The sequence below is a fragment of the Dermacentor variabilis genome, chromosome 5 (genome assembly GCF_050947875.1).
Source record: "Dermacentor variabilis isolate Ectoservices chromosome 5, ASM5094787v1, whole genome shotgun sequence".
Lineage (NCBI taxonomy): Eukaryota > Metazoa > Arthropoda > Arachnida > Ixodida > Ixodidae > Dermacentor > Dermacentor variabilis.
This window is the reverse complement of record NC_134572.1, coordinates 74,465,862-74,490,880: the sequence shown is the minus strand read 5'-3', so window position 1 is coordinate 74,490,880 and position 25,019 is coordinate 74,465,862. Positions and strand designations below refer to the sequence as shown.

At 48.5% G+C, this 25,019-nt stretch overlaps 1 protein-coding gene across 3 annotated transcripts in view; it reads left to right on the top strand.

The window, feature by feature from the left end:
• LOC142582804 (uncharacterized) overlaps nucleotides 1–25,019 on the top strand; it is a 118,166-nt gene that overhangs the window by 79,235 nt on the left and 13,912 nt on the right. For 2 of the 3 annotated variants that reach the window (XM_075692853.1, XM_075692852.1), the window contains 2 exons: nucleotides 21,322–21,554; nucleotides 23,921–24,252. In XM_075692853.1, the coding sequence (XP_075548968.1) occupies nucleotides 21,381–21,554; nucleotides 23,921–24,252 (506 nt within the window). In that variant the 5' untranslated portion in view covers nucleotides 21,322–21,380. The remainder of the gene's footprint in view (nucleotides 1–21,321; nucleotides 21,555–23,920; nucleotides 24,253–25,019) is intronic. The other variant, XM_075692854.1, reaches the window with a different exon arrangement.

Genomic DNA, 25,019 nt, shown 5'->3' with positions numbered 1-25,019 from the left:
AAAAAAATACTTTGCATCTACGCTATCTTATCTAGGTCTTGTACGCAAGTGATGCGCACAATCGCCGACGACTCATTTTTCCTGGCCAGAATGTGCCCATTTTGCGTCCACACAAATTTCCACTTCTGCTCCCTTTTTCATGCAATTGCCAATCCCAGCAATTTTTTCAGCAGAGGACACAAGTGTTCGTTAACGTACACACAATCTGAACCGCTATAGCCAAGATTTTCTGCTGCGAGATTGGTCTTCTTCGCTTTCGCTAGCACAGTGTCACGCTTTGCTCGAGTTTTGAATTGCACAATTACATTTGTATTTCTCTTGTTCTTCGTTTGAACCCGGTGGCAAACGTCTATATCACTTTCCAGTATCGGCTCATCGATCATTTCGCCCATTTTTTGCAACATGTTCGGAAGGCTTTCATTTCCCTTTGCTGGAAGTCCCTTAATTTCAATGTTTTTATTCCGGGAATACTGTTCCACACCTGTCAACCTTTGTTCAAGGTCAGAACATCGCGTCTTCAGTTGCTCGCACTCGGATGACATTGCAGCGTTCTCAGACTTTAGTGCCTTATTTTCCGCTTGTAAGGATGAAACCTTAGCAAGCAAGTCATCAAGCTGTTCACTGCAGTGCTCAACACATTTAGTTAGTTCTCTCGAGTCGTTGCGTAAGTCGCGTTCTAGTGAGTTACGCATAGCAGCAATCTCCTTTCGAATTTCTTTCCTCAGCTCGTCTCGAACTTTTTCAATTTCATTAGGCATAGCAAAAACACACTAGATAACTGGTACAAGCAGAAAATGTCGACAAAGCAGACAGCGCAGTGTCAGAGTCAATATCAAATTGGCAGCAGTGGTAGCAATAAAGCGTAACAATTCGGACGGAACAAGAGTGCTGTAAGCTAACCTGTAAATAGGCAAAGTACGTTGTAAGCGACTGTTCGAATCGCCGCCACTGCTGCCAAGAAGAGGGACCGAGCAGGGGAGCGCCTTTTATACAGCCAAGAAGCCGGTCAGGGCGCTGGTGCAGGAGACCAAGGCGCAGGCGCAGATAACCGGCAGAGACGGTGACTGATGCAGACTGCTTTGTCAGCAGAGGGGCTCCGACGCAGCTGTGCAGGCTTCGGTAGAAACCTTCGGATGAGGCAGAAGTGCTGTAAATAGGCAAAGTACGTTGTAAGCGACTGTTCGAATCGCCGCCACTGCTGCCAACACTGCTGCTCACACTACCCTGTTTTTGGCCATTAGACTGAAGTGGGTTGTATGTGGCGCAATACTGAGGTCGTCGTCGTCGTCGTCGTCGTCGTCATCATCATCATCATCATCATCAGTGTGGTCGCCGTGACCAATTCCGCGCAATGGAATTTATAGTGGCAACACGACAAAACTAGGTCTTAACAAATTCGGGGACGAGGGGGGGGGGGGGATTGCAGCTTTTGGCTCCCCGATCTGATCGGTCAATTCTCGGTTAGTCCGCAGTGGACATGTGCCACGGTACATAAGTTCAACATAATTATCCTCATTATCATCAATGCGGAAACCAAGAGACAAGTTCCAGGTCTTCTTGGTTAATATCCCCTAGAGGGTTAGCATCGTTGCTTGAGAAGAAGATGAAGAAGCAGCGCATGAGCACTATTGTGCAGGCGTCGTCGTAGCAGAACCGCGATTAGAGAAATGGAGGCAGCTGGAACTAATGAGGTGAGCTACTTTTTTATCTATGTGAAGCATTGCTCATTTCTTTAATTGGCTAGAGATGGTTCAAAAGGCATACGCCCAATACGGCAAGGAACGAACTTCGAGTGGAGTCGGCGCAGATTGTCACTGAAGCACCGTCTAAAAGAGACCATGCTAGTACAGCTGCGCTTTTAACAAAAGAGAGAACTATGCAGACTTGAGAACCAAAGGGACACTAAGTAAGATAAGCAAGGTCTTCCTGCTAGGGACGTCGGCGCGTTTATATTGGTAGACTGAATGGCCTAGCATCGCACGAGGTACGTGACATAGCTGAGGAAGGAAAAATAAAGATTACGGACGGATGAAAAGGAAGCTTCTTGTGCGTGGCCAGTATTATAAGCTGATTCATAATGCAAACAGGGGGTAAGGCGCGCAGACACGGACACAAGAGAAGTGGACAACACGAATACGGCGTTTGTGTTGTGCACTTCTCTTGTGTCCGTGTCTGTATGCCTTACCACTTCTTTGCACTATGAATTCTTCCCAACTAGCTGAGCTTTCACTCGTTCTAGATATCATAAGCTGTCACAGCATCAGGTACCACGTCGACATTTGTCACGGTTGTCTGACATCATTTTAGTAGACGTATTACTGAAGCATAACTGCGAGTCGGCCTAGTTGGAACAGATTCTTCTGAAAACTTTTTTGTGCGCAAACAAATAGGGACGAAGAATAGAAGAAACACAAGGACGAGCGCCTTCTAACAACTGCTTTGATTTTTGAAGAACCACATGCTTAAATACCCACAGATCTGCGCGATCTAGTCAACGGAGCACGCCTATAGCGCCTATAATACACACAGATCTGCGCTGTCAAGTCAAGAGAGCACGTCTATAGTACATATAACACTTGTGATAAAAAGACGTGGACCAAAGCCACCCGGTCAACATAAAAACAGCAAGGTGCATGAAACAACCACTTACGATAAAATGCGTTAAAGATGTGATGAAAGAAGTAAATTTTCTTTATCCAACAATGAAACAGAAGGATGGCTGATGCATTTTTTTTCTATTCTATTTTCTATTTTCTATTTCTATTTTTCTATTCTTCGTCCCTGTTTGTTTGCGCACAAAAAGTTTTAAGACGTATTACTGGCTCGACACAACACGCCTCGTGAGTTCAGTAGGCGCTATAGCTAATGATGTATTCGCACAAGAGTCTCTGAAGTTTCTATGCTGCCCTGGTACATTCTTTCTGGTGTACTTGTGTTATGTGGTCCTCCTTCTGTACTTCTGCTTCTTTAGATCTCGCAGCACTTCTCGGCACTTCTTTTGATGAGTGTGCCCATATTTTTGGCGCAAATATGCCATAGCACACACCTGGAATGACTCTGCACGACCGTACAAAACCCCGACAATTTAATCTCATTGATCGATTTGTGGAGTTTGTGGGAAAGCCCCAAGTGCAAGCGCCGGCCAGCTCACGGACTCCCGTCCTGCCTTTTCCTGCCCCTTACGGCATCGTCCTTGGCAGCAATGTCAGTGGCGCTCTTCAGCGCTCTAGTGAAGGAACGTGACTTCCCATGCTGAACAAGGTTGCCTCCCTCCATCAGAAACTCTACTGGCCTTCACGGAGCAACAGCTTTACTGCAGACGGAGTATCCATGTTGGCATTCACGGGAGACTTGTATCAGACGCCACGACTGCAGGACGACCAGTCCATTGCAAAATCCAGCGTCTTTTTAGTGCTCTGATGTTTTGAACTTGGCTGCCGGCTAGGCCATCCTCAATGGACGTAACGACTTTATGTCCACGTTCCCACGCAATGCGCCACGCGTAAAAATTCCCTTAGTCGCGGTCACTTAGTTTGTATAGTCGAAGCCATCACACTACACATCCCGAAAAATGATGTCACAAGCTTCGCACAACAGGATTGTGATCTCGAAGCATAGGGGTAAAGCCACTTAATTTTTTTCAAAACTATGTGTATGACGACGTAACTGGCATAGCAAGTCTTGATCTTGTTGCTGTGTTCGTTTCGCGTCGGTGACGGTAAGTCAGCAGGAATATTTGCCAATGACCATGATGAACATAATGTATATGAAAATGCCGTTGTCGATGATGATGTTCTTACCAATTGCTAGATGTGCGTTCTTTCATTTAAGGCAGCAATGTCTCGTGGTTGGGCGGATAGCTGACGCCCATGTCCCAGATCAACCTCCTTGGCTCGAATAACATAATTTTCTGTACCACATACTGGGCCGCCGCAACTGTTGGTTCCTGGAGGTTTCTAACTCACAACACTCAACTCTTCAGATAGTTTATTGTGATGGCTTTTGCGAAGGTTCATCGGAGCTCCACCCGGTAGCATGTAAATCCGTCCCGGATGTAGTCGTGCCTCTCCATGAGCCCCGTTGTGGAGAAGCTTCGAGTATAAACTGCGGGTGTCTAATGGCTGTCAGTGCTGTTGAGTGTTGGACGGCTCGGGAATGATTTTGACCATCTGTAGTTGCCTAACGGTCATCTAAATTGAACTATAAGCATGTTGTCGCCTTCAACATCTAATGAAAATCGGCTGCTGTGGTCGCAAACGGTACCCTCGGCCTCGTCCTCGGCCACAGAACACCATAGCCAATGAGGCACCACAGCAGGTGCGTTGCCGCTTTCTATAGCGTTGCCGCCGAGAAGGTAAAGGCTAATCCGTACATCTCATACTAGCATACGTCACTTCAAGGCTCTCATGTAGTCTTCTTTCCCACAAAATTTAAACAAATGGCCTTAACCAGCTCTGCATCAGAATAAGGCACTGGTGGTGACATCTTGCGTGACATTTTACTCTTCTCGTGTAACGATGGCGCGATCCGCAAAAAGAACACATGAAGTACTACCGGTTCCAATTATTCTGGGAAGAAATTACGCTCCTTTAAAACTATAGCTCTACACGCGTATCAGTGAAACAACGCACGTACTCAAGTGAATAATTACTAAGAGATGAAAATGGGCGTCAGAAAAACAAAGTCCGATTCGCTAACGTATAGAATGACATTGGAAATTCGAGAGCTCGCTGTAACGTTGGGCACACTGGCGGAACGCAGAACTAACACATATTACAGCGGGAGGCTTCGGTGGCAAAAATGTCTCTCTCGGCAACAAAAAACTATACCCCAGAGCCATCAGTATACAACAGTGCAACTCATCCTTGCAACAATAATTTAGTTTCGCTCCATCTAACCAGTCACTTTCCTCGGTGATCTGCTGACCAGTTCTTTCATCCCTTTCGCTCGCACGAGGTTGGCATCATGGATGTTTGTTTCAGGTGTCCGCTTCGACCCCGCAGTCGGGACACCAGCGGGATGACAACCGCGCCGCCTTCGTCTTCCTCTGGCTTGCTGGCGTCGCCTTCGGAGGCGTGCTGGGGTTCGCGTGCGTCGTGCGGGCCTACTCCGACGCCAGCGTCGGAGCGGGGCCGCACCCTCCACCAATGCGGGCTCCAATAACGCCTCAAGAGCCAGGGTCCACGATCCGGAGTCCAGAGGAGAGCATCACACTACCGATCGCTGCCGTACCTCCTAAGTCGCTAAGCAGGAAGGCGCGTCTGATAAATATAGACAATTTTAGCTGAGCATTAGCTTACGGTCCGTTCTACTCACTTTTCACCCTCACCGGCGCTACAGACGGTTCCAGTAATATTTAATTCCGACGAAGGGTGGTACCACGGCCGAAACATCTGTATATGGTCGCTTTTTTTTCTCCTACATACTTCAATAATCATTTTTGTCTTTTACAAACGGATCCTATATTCCAACGCTTCAGTGAATATATATATATATATATATATATATATATATATATATATATATAGATGTATATGTATGCATGTATGAACGAGAAGAAACTCGACTTTTGTTAATATATATATATATATATATATATATATATATGTATATGTATGTATGTATGAACGAGAAGAAACTCGACTTTTGTTAATCGCATCATAAAAAGCCAAGAAACATTGACACGAAGGACAGCATAGGGTAAATTAGTTGCAGTTCTTGATTATAATTAAGCAAATGTTAAATGCATTAAAATGACAGTGGTTACAAAATCGCGGTATTGCCCGGAAGGCGAAGCATCGATTGCGATAGCAAAGTAGTAGACAGCTACACGAAGTAAGGATAGTAGTTTTATAGGCCGTATAAACTCGTAAACATAGGCATACTAACTAAATTAACGAGCATGATGTCAGGCGCGCACAAGCAAACATGAGCAAATCTCATTCGATGAGCGGGAAAACTCACTGTCAAAACGCTGAAGCGAAGAAGCGCGGCAGCAGCAGCGAGCGAATTTACCTTTGTGCTGCCTCTCGCTTCAGCGCGAACTAAGCAACCAGAACATATCGCCCACGAATCAATGAATACGCGGCACACGTAGACACTGTACTCATCGCAGATCGCTTTCAAGACTGGGCCCACACGGCCGCGCCATACGCATCAGCCTATCCCGGCGGGTGCTGCGTACGGCCGCCACGGACAGCCACCACCGTCGGCTCACCCTCACACACTTTCACTTGCATACACAGCATACAGTGCGCGGCGACGATGTTATCGCCCTTGGACTTTGTACTGAACATCACAACGACGCCGACGCAAAAATTCGCCTGGAGTGCACATACAATTGCTATCGCATTAAAACTGGCCACAGGTGGGATACGAACTCCCGTCTTCGCATTACGCCTGCGATGCTCTTACCAATTGAGCTACTGCGGCGCCGTTTTCCCCATCCTTTTTCTGGGGTAGTTAAATCAGCCTACTAGAGCTAACCCTGGGAGTGTGTTAGCCAGCCCCACCGCTCACGACCATGGTAGTGGATGTAGAACATCCCATCTACCGCAGGCTTCACGTAGTAAGGACTCTTTCGGTAAAGGCCACTGGTCAATAAAGGCACTCTTGCTCCCTGAAGGCGTCAAAGCTGCCGGATTCGAGATCCCCTCACTATGTAATGAACGAGAGGAAAGGAAACTGAGGCAACCTATTTTTGGTAGGTTATAAGAAAGAAACATTGACACGAAGGACGGAATAGGGTATGTTATCTGTACCTCTTAAATGAATTAAAGAAAAGCGTAAACAAATGGAAATGAAAGTGGATGAAAAAGCAAGTCACCGCCAGGTGGCATACGAACCAACGCCTTCGCATTACGTAAGCGCAGCTTTATATTCATTTATATATATATATATATATATATATATATATATATATATATATATATATATATATTCTAAAGGTGTTTATTTGGCAGAGCTCAGGAGCAGCGCAACGTCGACGGGCAGGGCAGTCACAGCTTCCAAGCACGAGAGCCGTTGCTGAGCAGGAGCGCTCGACCCACTAGCGTTTAGAGCCAGTAGCGCTGAACCCACTAGCGTCTCTTCTACAATTTCTTCGCTACAACCACCCCCCGGGAGCGAGAAGGGAGCCGTCCGGCGACCTAAGAGCTCGTCACTATGAGCGGGTCGTAGTAAGGCTTTAAACGGTCGACATGGACAATGTCTCGTCCACGGCGGCGCATGTCTTCAGATGGCTCAATTGGTTCGATGACATAGTTTACAGGAGATGCGCGTTCGAGAACACGATAAGGGCCTTCATACTTAGGGACCAGTTTTGATGAGAGGCCAGGGGCAGTTAAAGGGACTGAGAGCCACACGAGCGCTCCCGGATCGAAGGTGACCGTGGCAGTGGCGTCACCGCGAGTGCTCCTCCGGCGCTCTTGATCATCGGAAGTAAAGGCCCGTGCGAGGTCGCGGCACTCTTCTGCATGTCGGACCGTGTCAGAAATAGGGACGTACTCGGATGCATCCGGCCGGTACGGAAGAATGGTGTCGATGGTGTGCGAAGGGTGTCGACCATACAGCAAGAAATAGGGGGAAAATCCAGTGGCGCTCTGCGTAGCGGTATTATACGCGTAGGTGACGAATGGCAGAATGGCGTCCCAGTTCGTGTGGTCGGAGGCAACGTACATTGAAAGCATGTCGCCGAGCGTACGGTTGAAGCGTTCTGTGAGGCCATTCGTTTGAGGGTGGTACGCCGTAGTCGTACGATGAACAACGTGGCACTCTTTGAGAATCGCTTCAACTACCTCCGACAGGAAGACGCGTCCGCGATCGCTGAGCAATTCTTGGGGTGGACCATGCCGCAGGATGAATCGGCGAAGCAGGAATGATGCAACATCGCGCGCTGTGGCGGCTGGGAGGGCGGCGGTTTCAGCGTATCGGGTAAGGTGATCTACTGCCACAATGGCCCAGCGGTTACCAGCCGACGTCAGGGGAAGTGGTCCATACAAATCGATGCCAACGCGCCCGAACGGTTGGGTAGGGCAGGGTAGAGGCTGCAGGCCAGCTGGCGAGAGGTGGGGTGGAGATTTTCGGCGCTGGCAGTCGGGGCATGAACGAACAAACTTTTGAATGTAGTTGTACATTCCTCGCCAGTAGTAGCGTCGTCGGAGGCGCTGGTAGGTTTTGAAAAGTCCCGAATGCGCACACTGTGGATCAGAGTGGAACGATGCGCAGATTTCAGAACGCAGGGTTCGAGGTACAACTAATAACCACTGGCGGCCGTCAGAGGTGTAATTGCGTCGATGAAGCAGGTCGTCGCGAATGGCGAAATGGCGAGCTTGACGGCGCAGTGCACGAGTGGTTGGCTGCGATGACGGATCAGCAAGGCAGTCTAGGATGGAGGCAATCCAGGGGTCCTTGCGCTGCTCAGAAGCGATGGTCCCAATGTCGACGGAAGAGACGTCAAGCTGGGATATTGCGCAGCAGGCATTGTCGTCTGGCAAGGGAGAACGTGAGAGGGCGTCAGCATCAGCATGCTGGCGTCCGTTGCGGTACAGTACGCGGACATCGTAATCCTGTAAGCGAAGCGCCCAGCGGGCGAGACGGCCTGAGGGATCCTTCAATGACGACAGCCAGCATAGTGCATGGTGGTCCGTGACGACATCAAATTGGCGACCATACAAATAGGGCCGGAACTTGGTAAGCGCCCAGATGATCGCCAGACATTCTTTTTCCGTGACGGTGTAATTGGTCTCGGCTTTAGTAAGCATACGGCTGGCATATGCCACAACATATTCAGGAAACCCTTCTTTGCGCTGTGCTAAGACAGCGCCGAGGCCAACACCGCTGGCATCTGTGTGTACCTCAATAGGTGCCGTTGGATCGTAGTGGCGCAAAATGGGAGGAGACGTCAGCAAACGACGGAGCTTAGTGAACGCCTCGTCGCACTCGGACGACCACGAATGGAGAGGTCCGTTGCTGCCAAGGAGCTTCGTCAGGGGTGATATGACGGCGGCGAAATTGCGAATGAAGCGCCTGAAGTAGGAACACAAACCTACAAAACTGCGCAGTTCTTTGACGGACGTCGGTTTAGGAAATTCAGCTACGGCACGAAGTTTGGCTGGATCGGGGAGGATTCCATCCTTCGAGACGACATAACCTAGTATCATGAGCTGCCGCGCTGCAAATCGGCACTTCTTTAGGTTCAGTTGAAGGCCAGCGTTCGCTAAGCAAGTCAAAACATGCCGTAGGCGTTGAAGGTGCGTGGTGAAGTCAGAGGCAAAAACAACAACGTCGTCGAGATAACATAAGCACGTGTGCCACTTCAAACCGCGGAGGACTGTGTCCATCATGCGTTCAAAAGTTGCTGGCGCATTACAAAGTCCAAACGGCATGACGTTAAATTCGTATAAGCCGTCGGGTGTGACAAAGGCTGTCTTCGGCCTATCGACGTCAGCCATGGGTACTTGCCAATAGCCGGAGCGTAAATCTAGAGATGAAAAGAATTCTGCTCCTTGTAGGCTATCGATGGCGTCATCAATTCGCGGCAGCGGGTATACATCTTTGCGAGTGATCTTGTTCAGGCGGCGATAGTCTACACAGAACCGTACCGAGCCGTCTTTTTTCGTAACAAGGACGACAGGGGATGCCCATGGACTGTTCGAGGGTCGGATCACTTCGCGGCGAAGCATATCGTCCACTTGCTCATTAATCACACGACGTTCCGTGGCCGAGACGCGATATGGTCGTTGCCGCAATGGCGGTTGGGAGCCAGTGTCAATATGGTGCGTGACAGCAGACGCTCGGCCCAAGGAAGGTTGCTCGACATCAAAAGAAGAACGAAATTCTTCTAAGATGCGCAGAAGCTGCGAACGCTGAGGTGGGGTGAGGCCATCGGCAATAGATGAATCGAACACACCTGTGGGCAAAGGGTCGGACGTCGCGAGAGAACCGAGCGTGTTGTAACAGGCGCAGGACGTGTCTTCGGGAACATCCGTAATTTGTACGGCGTCGATCACTTCCACGTGGCCAAGACATTCGCCTTGAAGCAGCATCACAGGGTATGAGAAGGGGTTATAGACAAAAATAGCTGTGGAGCCCTGTTTGACGTTCACAGTCGCAAAAGGCAGCAGCAGACGTTTTCGAGTGTAAAAGCGGCCTGATGGAGAAAGTAGTGCGATGGCGTCAGAGAGGCTGCTGCAATGCATTGATACAATCACTGACGAGTTGGGAGGAACGTTGGTGTCGTGTCTGACGAGTAGTTTGTTTGCAAAAGAAGCATTATCGGCTAGCGTCATATCTGAGAATGGCGACAGTTCTAGTTCGGCCCGTGCGCAATGAATGACGGCATCGTGGCGGGCGAGAAAGTCCCACCCCAGGATAACTTCGTGGGAGCACGAGGAAATCACAATAAATTCGACGGCGTATACAACGTCCTCGATGAGAACACGAGCGGTGCACGCCGCAATCGGGTGAATACGCTGTGCGCCTGCTGTGCGGAGGGCGAATCCAGCAATGGGCGTCGTGACCTTTCGAAGGAAGCGACAAAGCTTTGCGTCCATAACTGATACAGCGGCTCCGGTATCCACGAGGGCATATGTGCGCACACCGTCAACTAACACGTCTATCACATTGGTCGGGCTACGTTGAGGACTTCCGCGTTTCGACGGCGTCGCAGCCCTTGCCTCATGGACTGCGACAATTAGTTTTCCTCATCCCGAGCTTCGGGACGAGGCCGCATCGGTGATGGGGAGCGTCGGCGTGGAGAAGTTGAGCGGCGGATGTTGGCGGACCGGCGGAATGGTGGTGACGCAGCCCGAGGTTCGTCGTCGTAATAAGGGCGCGGAGAACCCGCCATAGAACTTGGCCCATAAGGTGTAGCGCTAGGTGACTGCACGCGACTACAGTAGCGTGCGACGTGGCCTGCATAGCCGCACGCAAAACATATTGGTCGATTGTCCGCTGTACGCCACCGAGTCGTTGCGACAGGTCCCATCCATGTGGAAGGACGCGTTGGACGTGGCGCCTGGTGAAGTGATTGCATAGCAGGCTGTTGTCGGGGCATAGCGAGGACTTCGGCGTACGTGAGAGGTCCCCGTTGAGGGAGTTGTTGAGGCTGGGTGACGACTTCCGCGTAGCTGAGTGGCACAGCCGTCGGGATCTGTTGGGGCCTGGCCATGACTTCGGCGTAGCTGTGAGGCGCAGCCGCAGGAACACGCTGGTGGTGCTCAGGCAAAACCTCGTGCAGTTCTTGCGCTATGACGCGGCGAAGCGGAGGCGCAAAACTTGGCGTAGGCGCGTGTACCGACGGCGGCTGTGCAAAATCCATCAACGAGAGTTGCCGGGCAACTTCCTCGCGGACGAACGCCTTCATTTCTGCGAGCAACGCTGCCTGGGTGGACATGGCAGCCAGCGGGTGTTCGTCACGCGGTAGAGATCGACGGGTCAGTGACCGCTGCCTGCGGAGTTCTTCATAGCTCTGGCACAGTGTGACAATTTCAGCCACAGAGCGTGGACTTTTGGCCAGCAACATGTTAAAGGCGTCGTCTTCTATGCCCTTCAGTATGTTTCGGATTCGATCAGACTCCGCCATGGTCGAATCGACTTTCCTGCATAGATCCAGGACATCTTCGATATAACTGGTGAATGTTTCGCCTGGCTGTTGAGCTCGTTCTCGCAAACGTTGCTCGGCACGCAGCTTGCGAACAGCAGGGCGACCAAATACATCGGCGAGGGAAGTCTTAAATTCCGACCATGTCTGGAACTCTGCTTGATGGTTGTTATACCACAGGCTGGCCACTCCAGCGAGGTAGAACAGAACATGGCTCAATTTGGCTGCTTCGTCCCACTTGTTATGGTCGCCTACCCTGTCGTACGCCGTGAGCCATTCGTCCACGTCAGTGTCGTCCGCTCCAGTGTAGAGAGGAGGGTCGCGATGACGAGGCACCCCGGAACACGCAGTGGGTGCAGGAGGAGGCGTTTGCTGGGAGGCGTCTTGGGGCATGGTAGATGGTAGGGTACGGGACCGGAGTTCCAGGATGATCGTCTGAGGTTACCCCGCACCTCCACCAATTCTAAAGGTGTTTATTTGGCAGAGCTCAGGAGCAGCGCAACGTCGACGGGCAGGGCAGTCACAGCTTCCAAGCACGAGAGCCGTTGCTGAGCAGGAGCGCTCGACCCACTAGCGTTTAGAGCCAGTAGCGCTGAACCCACTAGCGTCTCTTCTACAATTTCTTCGCTACAATATATATATATATATATATATATATATATATATATATATATATGAATGATGTTAGACCACAAAAAGAAAGAAATAAAAGCGAGGGAGAAAAGCATGCAGATTTTATTCCACCCGCGCAGATCTCGTTTCCAACTTTGCCGTGAACTCGCGCCTTACCGCAGGATTCTTCAGTGCCCGTGGTTAGGACTCGACAGCAGCAGCGGTCGGCCATCTTGGAGTTCAATCAGACCGTCTGCTACACACCTACGTGCGTGTTGCTGGCAAGAGCGCTGCGGCATAGCCTGAACCCGCTGGTCGACCCGTGTGACAATTTCCAGGAGCACGTCTGCGGACGCTACGAAAGCAAATGGGATAGCTTCCTAGACAGATACAACAATATCGCGCTCGAGGTTGGTTACCTAATATTCTGGTCGCACGAGTTAAACTCGCGTCCTGTAGAGACTGGCGTCTACAGCATACGTTGCTTGTAAAAGTAAACTTCGCCAGTCTATGTATTGCCAACGAATTTCTTGTCACCCTGTTTTCTTACAGGCGCGACCTTGCCGCTTTTTGATGTTGAATTCCAATGGTAGATCGCGAGCGCTCGGCCGGATCACGAACGGAGCGCGTCACTCTGACTGAGAGCGCTCTCATCTGCTCGCACCATATCTGCGAAGGGAATGCGTGCGCTCCCACGGGGGCACTTAGTACAGGAAAATCAAGTGAAAGGGCGCAAGAATAGAGAGAGGAACAAGCGCTTGGAAGTGCAACCCACCACCCCATTTCACTGTCCGTGTCAGAAGAATCATCACTCGACTTGGAAATCGTACTGTCTGAGTCGGAGCTGTCTAGGAGCGCGAACAAAATCGCACGGCGCGAAGCGGCATCCACGTTTCCCCATGTCCATAGCTGCCCGCGACCGGAAACGGGCGACCGTGACAGGAAGCAGAGGCGGGTGAATCAAATACGTCACGAGGACTTCCGGTCAAATCTGCCGATTTCGGCGGAGCAAATATTTTTGCTCCACGGAGCAATCCGGGATCAGCGGCTGGTCCCAATCTGCCATTGGAACACACAGCTCACGCTCCCATTCTGCCATTGGAATAGGATTGCTCCATACAGAGCAGAAAAACTTGATCTGGATCTGCCATTGGAATTCAACATGAATAACATGTACTGTCAATAGAAAACCAGTTGTGAGCAAATGTGTAACTGTCCGTGAACTTTCGAACAGTTTATTGGCAGAAACATCTACGCACGTATTAGTTGATGAAACGAGTGAGACGACAACCATAGGCAGTTACGGATACTATGGCAGTTATGGAAACTGGGGATAGTTTATCAACGTTACGGAAAAAAGTTATTTTGGCTAGATATATACCGTCTTAAGAAATAACTGCGAGAGGTACACTTTCACTGCATGTATATTGAACAAAGTGTGCAGAAAAAAAATTATTTTGGGAGCTAGCGAGCCTGCCAACGACTACTTGTCCAAAGAACCTCTTTTTTGAGAACAAGTATTTCTTTGTTAACACTTCTGCATCTTGTAACGTAAAGCTAATTCACCTTTCTTATTGCTTCCAGCTAAAGGGAAGCAACAACAATTTTAAGCCCAGAAAATATGTGACGTTATATGAAAGCGGGCTGTCAGTTGAGCTACAAGCAAGCAAAGCAGCCCACTATCAAAACATTACTTGGCGCGCAGCAAACGGAGAATCGGACACCCGCGCACATTGGACGCCTGACGACTTATGCGTCTCCTAGTCACTCGAAGGTTCACGCGTAACGCAAGATTTTATTCGCGCATTCTTACGTTAATTCTGCGCGTTAGGCCTCTTAGATTCAGTGTGCAACATTTACTTTTTTTCTAGCTGTCCACAAGCGCACGAGCGGCGCCGAATCCCCTGTGAAGTTTTATTTCGTTATCTGAGTTCGATAGTGTCAAATTGGCGCACCCAAGATGAAAAAAATGCGTTTTTTGCATAATTTCTTGCTTGTTCTTGAAGTTTGAAAATTGGCGTCCCTTATCTTCACGTCGGCAAATACGACACGCTTTAAATATCTACATATCCATGGTACCACTGTGGACTTCTTTAAAGGTCGCTTTCATGGCTCAGATTTAGCACGTATGCCATTAAAAGCCCATGGCACATAGTGATTGTGACTGGAAAATTTATTCTGAAAAAAAAAATGTTGGCATAGGCACGGTAACTGTACATTCCACATGAGTATCGAACTTGTGCATATATTTTGAACGAAGCGACACATCTAGCACCCCTACGCAGCTACTCAGTCCAGTTAACAGCGAAACCCACTGTTGTTTGAAGAAAACAACGGCTTCCCGCAAAACGATACCTTGTACTGTGCAAACTGAATCTTTGTGCGACATCAGGTGGGATTGTAAGCAGCGGCTTTACAATAACTTTATGTATTCTGTAATAATTTTAGCCGCGACGAAAGGCAGTCATTCTGCTCAATTTCGTTCAGTCAAACAGAGATGTTAGCCATATTTGTAGAGTCAACGCATCAATTAAAATCGTCGTCACGCGTTTGCGGGATGCAAGTTCCACGGGAAGAAAGAATAAAACATCTATAAGCTTGGAATTAGCTTATAAACGTCAATGTAGTACAAACCGGAAACTTGGCCGCGCTGGCAGGAAAGCGCTAGCGCAGGCAGCAAGCCTGAAATCATGGCTCTCTAGCTTCTGCTTTCTGCAGAAATATTCTTGGTTCAAGTTATGTGGGACACCCTATATATATATACACACACACACACATATATATATATATATATATATATATATATATATATATATATATATATATATATATATATATATATGTGGTGTCCCACATAACTTGAGCCAAGAATTTAAACGTGAAAGGCGTGTTGGAAGCGAATTGAACCGAACGGATAGTATTCTCAATAGCCTATAGTAACTCAGAATTTTTTCTTTTCCCCAAAACTCACTAATTAATTAGGTTTAATTACCCAAATATTCAATTATTGGCTGAGGATCCCAAGCATGATACGCAGATATGTAGAGTACCTTCAGAAACCACCGAACAAGTTGTTCCCTTTGAGATACGTCCCACGTACGTAGTCCTTTCTTCCGGGCTGGAAATAAAGCCCGCGAAATAGGAAAAAAGCCACGTGACGGAGAGTTTGCGCAGTGGTATTGTGCTGCTCTCAAGCGTGCGTCAAGTGAACAAGGTCCGCTGCATCGTCACTGGCGACAAGGAAGCGGCAAGGCGTTTATCTTATCGGCAGCGCTCGGCCAGCAGCATGCATTTTCGCCGTCATCCGACGAGAGCCGGCCTTGTTCACCGAACGCACGCTTGAGAGCAGCACGATACCACTGCGCAAGCACCCCGTCACGTGACTTTTTTTCATATTTCGCGGGCTATCTTGTAACCCGGAAAGAAAAGGACTGTATACGTGAGACGTATCGTAAAGGAAACAACTCGATCGGTGGTTTCTGAAGGTGCTCTACAAATCTGCCTATAATACTTGGGTTCCTCAGCCAATAATTAAAATGGTTGGGTAATTAAACTTAATTAATTGGTGAGGTATGAGGAAAACACAAAAGTTGTCTGAGTTACTATAGTCTATTGCGAATAGCATGCGTTCGGTTCGATTTGCTTCCGACGTGCCTTTCACTTTATATATATATGTTCTGATCCCGCGTTTTGAAAACTTCGTGCCTACTGTCGCTCATGTCGTTCGCATGACTTTGACTTTTACCTTCTCTTTCTGTGTTTCATACTCTCGACACGTTAAATGCAGTGCATGTATTGATGTTATTTGGCCGTACGCATCGCAAAAAAAATGGAATTGCGAAATCGTGCCCTTCATAAATACTGGCGGGCCAAAAAACACTTCAGAAGAACTCGTTCTGGCCTTAGTCGGTACTTTCAGTGCGGTGTAACTTGCCGCTAAAAAAAAAAGGAGAGAGAAAGAGAGAATAAACTTTATTCAAGAACCCCGGTCAGGGTTCGCCCGCTTTGTCCTAGTTGTCTGCCTAGCCGAGCGTCGTGATGAGCTCGATCATCGCACGTACGTAGTCGGAGGAGGAGTTCGCCAGCCACTCCTCAAGTGTCGCAGGTCTACTACGGGTGGGTGAGAGTTTGGCAAGGCTAGCCTGAATAGCGGGCCGGCTCCCCGGGGAATCCCACAGAATGTGAGCGTTATCCGGGAAGCCGCCACATGCCACGCAAGCAGGTTTACCAGGCAAACCATATATGTAGTGTTGGAAGTGTGGGGACAAGAGAGAGTGCGTCTGTGCACGCCTCCATAGTACCGCCTCTGTCCGCTTCATGTGTGTGTCTGCTTGTGGATACTTCATGGAGTCGTTTCGTAAATGGTCAAGTTTCTCGCGCCTTTCCGACCGCGCGAAGGCATGTTGCTCATTCAGACTCGGTGGCTCCGGCCACCACAGAGCAGGGCCCGGGAGATTTGCGCGGGATGGGACATGGTGCCACTTCGTTCGCTCTGATCGCTGTGTGACTCGGAATCCGCTGAATCCGCACTCCAATGATAGGGTGTGCGTTGAGGTGCGTTGTTAATCCCGAGTGTAGTGCCGCGGAAACTTTTCTGGCTGCAAGTGCCCTGCACGCAGCCTGCAGCTATCTGTTCGAATGAGCAGATTTCGTTCATATGGATTTGGCATGGTCGCGGCCTCCACGGCAGCTGTAAGTTCCAAAAAAGGAGGTACACGGAAGCGCAGACGAGGGAGATAACAATCCCGACGACACGGACCGCACGGGTCCGTGTTTTCGTGTGCGTCCTTTTTCTAGCAGCTGTGTAGTACAGCAAGAAGTGCACTTTGCGTGAAAAGCAATAGCGTGTGCACAAATTATCGCGCCTGTGCTGAGCCCGTTCCGTGTGCTGATAACCACGACCTCTATCTGCACCGACACAACCTCGAAGCGTCTGTACCTTGGTATAAGATCTGTGGCGAGAAAATCAAGTATGCCACTGACGGACGCCCGGAAGAAGGCCGCGTCCCTCGTGGTCGGCTGCACTCTCCGGTTTTGGCAAACCACGGCGGTCCACGCTGTGCTGTCAGACTTCATGAAAGCCGAGCAGCTCAGCGTGAAGACAGTGCCTGCCAGCGTGGCAGCGAGCCTCGAGAGCGTACTGACACTGCAAGTGCACCTGTCCTTCGCCTACCGGCTTGGGGGACTGATCCATGTCAATCCAAGTGAGTATCCGGGCCGACCCGCATTTTCTGTCTTTCTGCCTCCTCACTGTGCCTACGTTGTGTTATGAGCTTCGTTCACATCAACTGGACGTGAGTGGCTAGAGTCAGAAATCGGGGATGACCCGGACCGACTCAACCGCGCTTCCATGCATTCCAAATTCTGCAATTCTGTCTAGCTCACATACTCGCGCATAACGTCCTTGTCTGTTCTTTCTTCGAAGTTTTCGTCTTCTAGCTTGAAGGGGTGCTTCCACGCTTTATTCAGACCACCATAGTTTCGCTAGAACATCTGCTCTCAGCATGTCAAAAAAGAAAGAGCAAAATAAATTACGGTAATTAACACGCACAAACCCATGTTAATGGTCACAGGAATTGGAAAATCACAGGAAAAATTGGTCTTAGCCTCAGCTAAATTTCTCGCGGCTTCAGACGTCTCATTTGTCTCTTTGATGACGTCATTGTGCGGTGCCCAATAACAGCGAGGCACTTGCGGAAGTTGGCGCACCATGGTTGCCCGGCGTGGCCAGCTTGTCGATTACGTCGTTTCTCTGGTGACAACGAAGCTGATTCTTTTTAAACTTCCTTGAAAACCTCGTACCTGAAAATGACTGAGGAAACACTTGAAGCGCTGTGACCGGCGGCATTCGTGTTGCTTGCAGTAAAGTTTATTTCGCGTAGTTGTTTACCTATGTAGGTGATAATTGAAATGGCTGTAGAGCATAATATCTTAGTTCTTTAGTAGTATCCGGAATGATGTGCAAACGCAAGTATCAGATTACAATTTTGAAGCAAAGTTTGGGTACGGCCTTGTTGGTATTCCGTGGTATCAATCGTCACTTACAGCGCATACATAGAACATGCAGCGCTTGTCTTCGTCGTCCTTTTTTGTCCCTCCTCTATGTATGCGCTGTAAGTGACGATTGATACATTTGTGAGCCATTGATCATAGGCTCAAGCTTCGGCGTCACGTCCTCGGTATACGGTGTACGAAATCGCCACATTGTGATAATGCCATCGCTGCCGCCCAACTCCTCCAGCGAATTGCAAGGCTTCATTAAAGTGGTACTAAGATTAAATTTCTCAGCTGTCGTTTTTTCTCGTGAAATGGAAGGCCGAACCTTCCTCTACTCCCCCCTTTTGTGGCAGTGCTCGTCTGCAATTACGTGGGAATTCTTGCCAAGCAGTCAGCACATGAGAGAGCTATAGTTGACACGGGATACCGATGGGTCGGGGCAATTGTAACGCGATTCAGTGAAGCATTGGTTTGCAAAACTGCCTCCTATGTAAGTCTGGGTGAGGGCGCGCATTCATCACGTCATCACTTTTCACTTCACTTTTATTTCCTTAAAGACCCCTCAATGGGGGTATTACATAAGGGGTGGGGTTTACAAATGTGCATTTTAATTGGTGGCCACATGAGTTCAATGAACAATATTAGTATTAAGCTTATCAGCAAACGTCGTTGAACAGGTGATTTCGGTTATGTGACAGGGCAGGCCGTTCCAGTCGCTTCATGATCGGCAAAAGAAGGATGCAGAGAAGGTTGTAGTTCGGCTGCGTGGACGGGTTACTTGCAAGGAATGCCCTGCACGCAGGGAATGGCGAGGGGGTGGGGCCAGCACATATGGTGCATGATGGAGCGAACTGTAATATAACTTGTGAAAGAGGATTAACGAATCAATGCGACGCCGGGATGATAGCGTGTTTAAGGCGGACTGTGCTTTAAGTAGTGATACGCTAGTGTTATAAGAATACGAAGAATGAATGAATCTTGCCGCACGATTCTGAATTCTTTCAAGTGCATTGATAAGGTAAGTTTGATGTAGTGACCAGATGGGGGATGCGTATTCAATTTTCGGACGTACGAGCGTCTTGAATGCTAGTAGTTTGACGTGTTGCGGTGCATGACGCAGATGGCGTTTTAGGAATCGCAGTGTTTGGTTAGCAGATGCGGTAATGCGCGTTACATGAGCAGACCAGTCTAAGTCGTATGAAAGGGTGAAGCGGAGGTATTTAAATGTGTCCACTTTTTCTAAGGTAGTATTAGTAATATTATACGGTGAGTATAAGGGCTGATGGCGGCGAGTGAAGCACATTACATTTATTGGGGTTAAGTGTCATTAACCAGTCGTTGCACCAGCCTTGCACTTTGTTAAGGCCATTTTGTAAAATACTCTGGTCAGAGTCATTAGTAATTGTGCGGTAGATGACACAATCGTCAGCGAACATACGGATTTGAGAGGAAACATTAAGGGGAAGGTCGTTAATATAAATAAGAAAACGCAGGGGGCCAAGAACGCTACCTTGTGGGACGCCAGAAGTTAGAGGGAGGGGTGCGGAGGTGCGATTGTTAATATGCACTGACACGTGGGCCGCACCCGAGCGTTCCACCGGTCGCATGTAGCACGCGGACCGCGTGTCGGATATCCGTGGATCAGAGTGTCACATTCAGTGGAGGTTGCTAATGAGACGTGGCCGTCAATGTCAACGCCGAACGCTGAATTGAAAGTTGTTCGCTACAATGTGCGGACTAAATGGCACGGGATATTCTTGTTTTTTTTAGAAATGCAGAACATAGTGTCATTTTTTTTCATGTTTACAACCGAAACAAAAATATGTGCAATATATGGTCGAGCTATTGCTGTAAGGTGGTGCCCCCTATGGGTGGGATGCGCTGCCCTGGCGGCGCTGTGGTAACGCCGGTCAACAGTGGCTTACAGGTTTCGGATAATACGGCACGAGAGGCCCTGCTGCTAAATGCAAGAGTCGCAGTATATCCTGTCGTCCGAGTTGCGCTGCGGTGGGAGTTTTGGAACATCTCGTGCCTGGAAGGGTTTGTAGCGTGCTTCTCCGTCGAAGAAGAAGCCAAATGTTTGGCCAAATGCGTACGCCGCTTACAAGAATTGTTAGACGAAGTTTTGCTGCGCTGCAGATTTCGAGTGTGTTCCGCTCAAGTCTCATGACGCCAAGCTTCAACGGCAGATTTTCGCAATGTGCGTCTGTTCTTTCAACGTACATCAACTCAAAACTGTGGCCTCTGAACAATAATGTAACCAACTAAGAAAACTAATAATATAATAAATGACCTGCCATAGCGTTACCACTGTGACTGAATCTGGCCGGTTCCAGTGCGTGTCGACGCTGAATGCCGTTGAACTGACGAACATAAAAGCTTGCTTCGGCGGCAAATTCACATTTCCCGGTAGTGGCCGTCGGTGAATCGCGTCATTGTGCATTGCTAGCCTTCGCGTTCATGCACAGGAACTTCGCTCATGAGGACACAATGATACGACCGCAATGGTTTCTTTTGTTTGTTATTCATTTGCTTAACGCCAACGTATTACGTGACACCATATTTTTTATCTGCATTTTCCAAACATCACGCTGTAACTGGCTGGCTATAATATGTCACTCTATTTTGGTTCGTGTGTCATATATCAGCAAGGAGCTCTGCAACAGTTTCTACCAGTCTATGAACCTTTCTTTCAATTATCTGTGTCACTTCACCACACGAAATTTCCTTAAGTCCTGTAAATCGATGTTCGCAGCCGTCATTAAATAAAAAAGCACCACCACCTATGGTTTTGCAAACTTGACTGCACTTTTACTCCAGTTTTTTGCATTGTTAAGCGAAGCGCGGGGCGCCCTCTCGACCACATAAGACACAGAGCACTGCCAAAGAACGGAGGCGGCTTTTCATACTACGCAGACAATTTCGTCGCTCGCCACCAGGTCAGTTGCCCGGTACGCTAAAAACATCGCTCGCATCAGGCCCTATGCGATATTGGTTTGTTGATGTGATATCTATAACAATAGTGAATGACAAGGACAAGGCGTGGACGCGAAAACAGTACGTGGAAGCACAGTCATGGCGCTAACTTCCGACGGCTCTAACGCGTGCAGGCACTCCCGGCTGCCTCGCCGTTATTCTGGACACCTCGACACTGCCTGGCCAAGCGCGAATGATCGACCAGTTGGGGTCCGATAACTTGAACAGGTACCTGTCCACGTTGGCGACTATAGGCGGCGTCTCGCAAGTCACGGCGAAACTCCTTCAGCAAGCGGTGGACCTGCATATCGAAATCAAGGCAGCTCTGGCCTTGGCTACCACAGGATCATCCCGAGCATACATAACGGTGATGCGCTTAAAGCACTCGAGAAAAACCTATCACTGGGGCCCTTTTCTTGAACGGGAGTTCCATAGCCTGACTTACGCAGAGTAGTTGCCTTTAACGTGGATTTCAAATATCGAAACGTTGAAAAAGATTCAGGTGTGCTCACATATACGAGATGTTCACGTGCGCGTATTAACTGAAGATTGATTCAAGGATATTGATTTTAAATATTTAGCAGGCTGGACACCATTCAAAGGGGCAGCGGCGACCGTATTGTACAGCCGACGTGCTGAAATATAACGAAAAATATCTCCAGTTAGGTTGCGTATATAAATTGTCACATACAATGCCGTATGTGCCTTTTTAGTTTCTAATGCTAAGTAACATATCCGTTATTACAGTGACGGCGATATGATCAGAGAATTTTTTTTCTATCGGTTGGTCTAAACTTTCAATGGTGGTTTTACAAAATTATTGTGCAGTTTGTGCATTGAATTTGTTATGTAACTACTTTTAAAGAATGCTTGCAAATGCAAGTCGCGATCTTGCTCACTTAAAGGGACACTAAAGGTTACCAGAAAGTCAAGTTAAAGGGGTAGATCAATGTTCTAGAACGTCTAAGGCGTCAATCTAATCGTGAACAGAGCTTTAGTAACCGATAAATTGAGGTAAATGCATGACATGATTTGAGACCCCCCAGCGACATTCCGGTACTAGCCCGATGACGAAAGCACTCCTCATAATTTGTGTTACTAATACTCAACTACTCGTATTAAAAATATCATTTCATTCGATTATAAGACGGAAGAAAATGCTACTTGTCTACGTCTATTCGATTCTAAGAAAAAATAACATTTTGACGTTACCCTTCAGTAGTATGGGTGGTCGAAAAGTTTCGTTTTCGCTCGACTCTGCGCCGCGCACGCTTTGGAGTTCCAGTAGTTTCGTTATCGCGTCGTGCAGTGCGCGTTCTGCTGGCTCGCGAAACTTTCATTTCGAACAAGCAGTGAGAATGCCACGTCCTTGTGATGTTGTGGGAAGCCCTCGTTGCTTTCCCGCTCCGGAGAGCCGGTGTCGAGGCCGCCGTCGTAGTACACAACGACGCCGGCAGCGCGAGCCCTCAGCAGCAGGTCGCGCTCGTCAGTGCTCAAATCGCTGAAGTTGAGCCCAGCATCGCGAGCCAATCTGTCGTTGTCAGGGTCCATTGTGACGAGCGTCGAAGTTTGCGTCATAGTATAAAGTACCAGCTTATGGTCGCGCGTTTCTCCTTCCGCTGGCCTCCATACTCCCGATTTCGCTCTGCTGTCGGCTCTGTCTTGGCTCTGTTTCTGGCCGCGCGTTTGCGTTTTGCGCAGAAAAGCCGTAGCGCCGTCTGCGGACGCCGTTCTACTCACCGATGGCGCAACGTCACTATGAGACCATGATGTCAGTACTCCTCGATCGGAGGGCGGGCGAATTGAACTGCGCTAGAGGTACGCGGACGCTTCAGAACGCATTTTCTCTTAAAATAAGTCTCTCCTTGGCACGAAACAAGCGTTTCGAGGTTTCTGGGATGGTATTTCAACAGTCCACGTTCACTTAATACTAACCTTTAGTGTCCCTTTAAGGATCCGCCCATGTTGAGGCGTAAACAGAAGGGCGTCTCTTAAGGCAGAACTTTCCGCTCTTAGGCATTTAAGTTTCGCATTTCCCTGTGAAACATGTTGGAATGCATTACGCTGTTAAAATAGGCAGAGTCCACTTTTTGGATTTCGGGAAACGGTAATGGGCCCTTCGAACAACTGGTTTTATGAATTTTTTTAATGGCATCGCTGGTCAGTCTAGTTTTGCTAAAAAGCTAGTCTAAGTTGCACGTATACTTGGCTCACTCTCGAGTTACATCAAATTGTGCGCCTCTGTGTAAAAGCAAGCAGGAAGATCGCCTAATTGTCACGTCATCCCTATATCTGAGGAATTTTTAGGGCATTTTCTGGAACACGCTGTGTACCATAGGATTCAACTTGTTATGGCGACTATATCCAGGCAGTGGTTTGCTATGGAGTCCGGCAGTGGTTTCCAACACGTTTCGGGGTTCTGGAAGCAGACATCATTTTCTAGACAATTTCTGCTTTAGAAAATTTTTATTAAATTTGAATGGGGCACAAGGGCTGAGTGGAGCCAGGCCCAATTTGTCGTCCAAAACCCTTAATCGCAGAACACGTTCCTTGAAAAGCTGTGTTTCCCAACGAAGACACTGGATTCTATAAATAAGGACCTCCGCTGCAGCTTCTTCACTGCTCTGACTTCGGCGACGATCTAATTTAATGTTTTCATTTAGTATATGAGCCTCGAACTCATTTCAATATACCGCTTGGCTTTCTGTTCTGTGCGGTGTTGTGCAACCGCAGGTACCCGCCATGACTACTACCAAGGCAAACCTTGTGGTCATCCGCGGATTGAGCCCGCAAGCGTTTGGCGATGCAGTAGCGGCCAAGACGCCTTACCCTCGTGACGCCGCAATAGATCTCGACCAGCGGGTTCCGTCGTCCTTGGGAAATGTCTTCGGCAAGATCACATCGCAAGACTTGTACCTGTGGACCAGCTGGAGCGTCCTGGGCGAGCTAGCCCGCCACGTGGACCCCTGGATTTCCAAGCAACACCGCTTTGACTGGCTTGTCTGCGTCACAAGGGTTAAACACATCATGGCCGTACCTCTGGCAGCAGCTGCATTCGGTCACAGGTAAGTTTTTTAGCCCACCGCATCTCTTCTCGCCTTCTTTATGCTGTTTCATGGGTAACTGTGCCTCAGGTTGGTTGCTTGGTGGCCAATGGTCGTGAAGACTGCATGGCTTTGCGTCGGACGCACCTACGTATGTACCCTGAGGGACTTAGAAAGGTGGAGAACTGCGTATTACAGCTTACCGAATATGACTCATGAAGGTGCACTGGAATATTTATACGAGGAGGAATTTTCTGTTGGCAATGTATACACATTTGAATGGAGCTGCCGCTGCTGGGAATACAGGCAGCCATATATTGCTCGGCCACTTGTCACGGTCGGTGGCGTTAACTATGACAATGTCAAGGCGCTTTCCTAAAGCTACGATTCATCCAATGCACCAAAAGATTTTCATCATTCAGATGTTTTCGCCACGTGATTAGCAATCTGCAGCCAACTCCGGAATTGTACAATGGTTTCCAGCTGAGATGGTTGGCTGATACTTTCTGGGAATTCAGTAGGTGCCTATTTTGACAACACTGAAGATGAACCATGGCTGAACTACCAACTAAACTGGTAATGGCGCTCTTTTGGTAGGCTTAATCTTTCTTTGGGTAAGCTTACTCGTTTAAATATATATATATATATATATATATATATATATATATATATATATATATATATATATATATATATATATATATATATACGAGTCGATAAATACCTTAACGTTGCTCGTCTGGAAGCGGACCATAACAACTGTTCGACGTGAGCCACCAAGGCTCGAC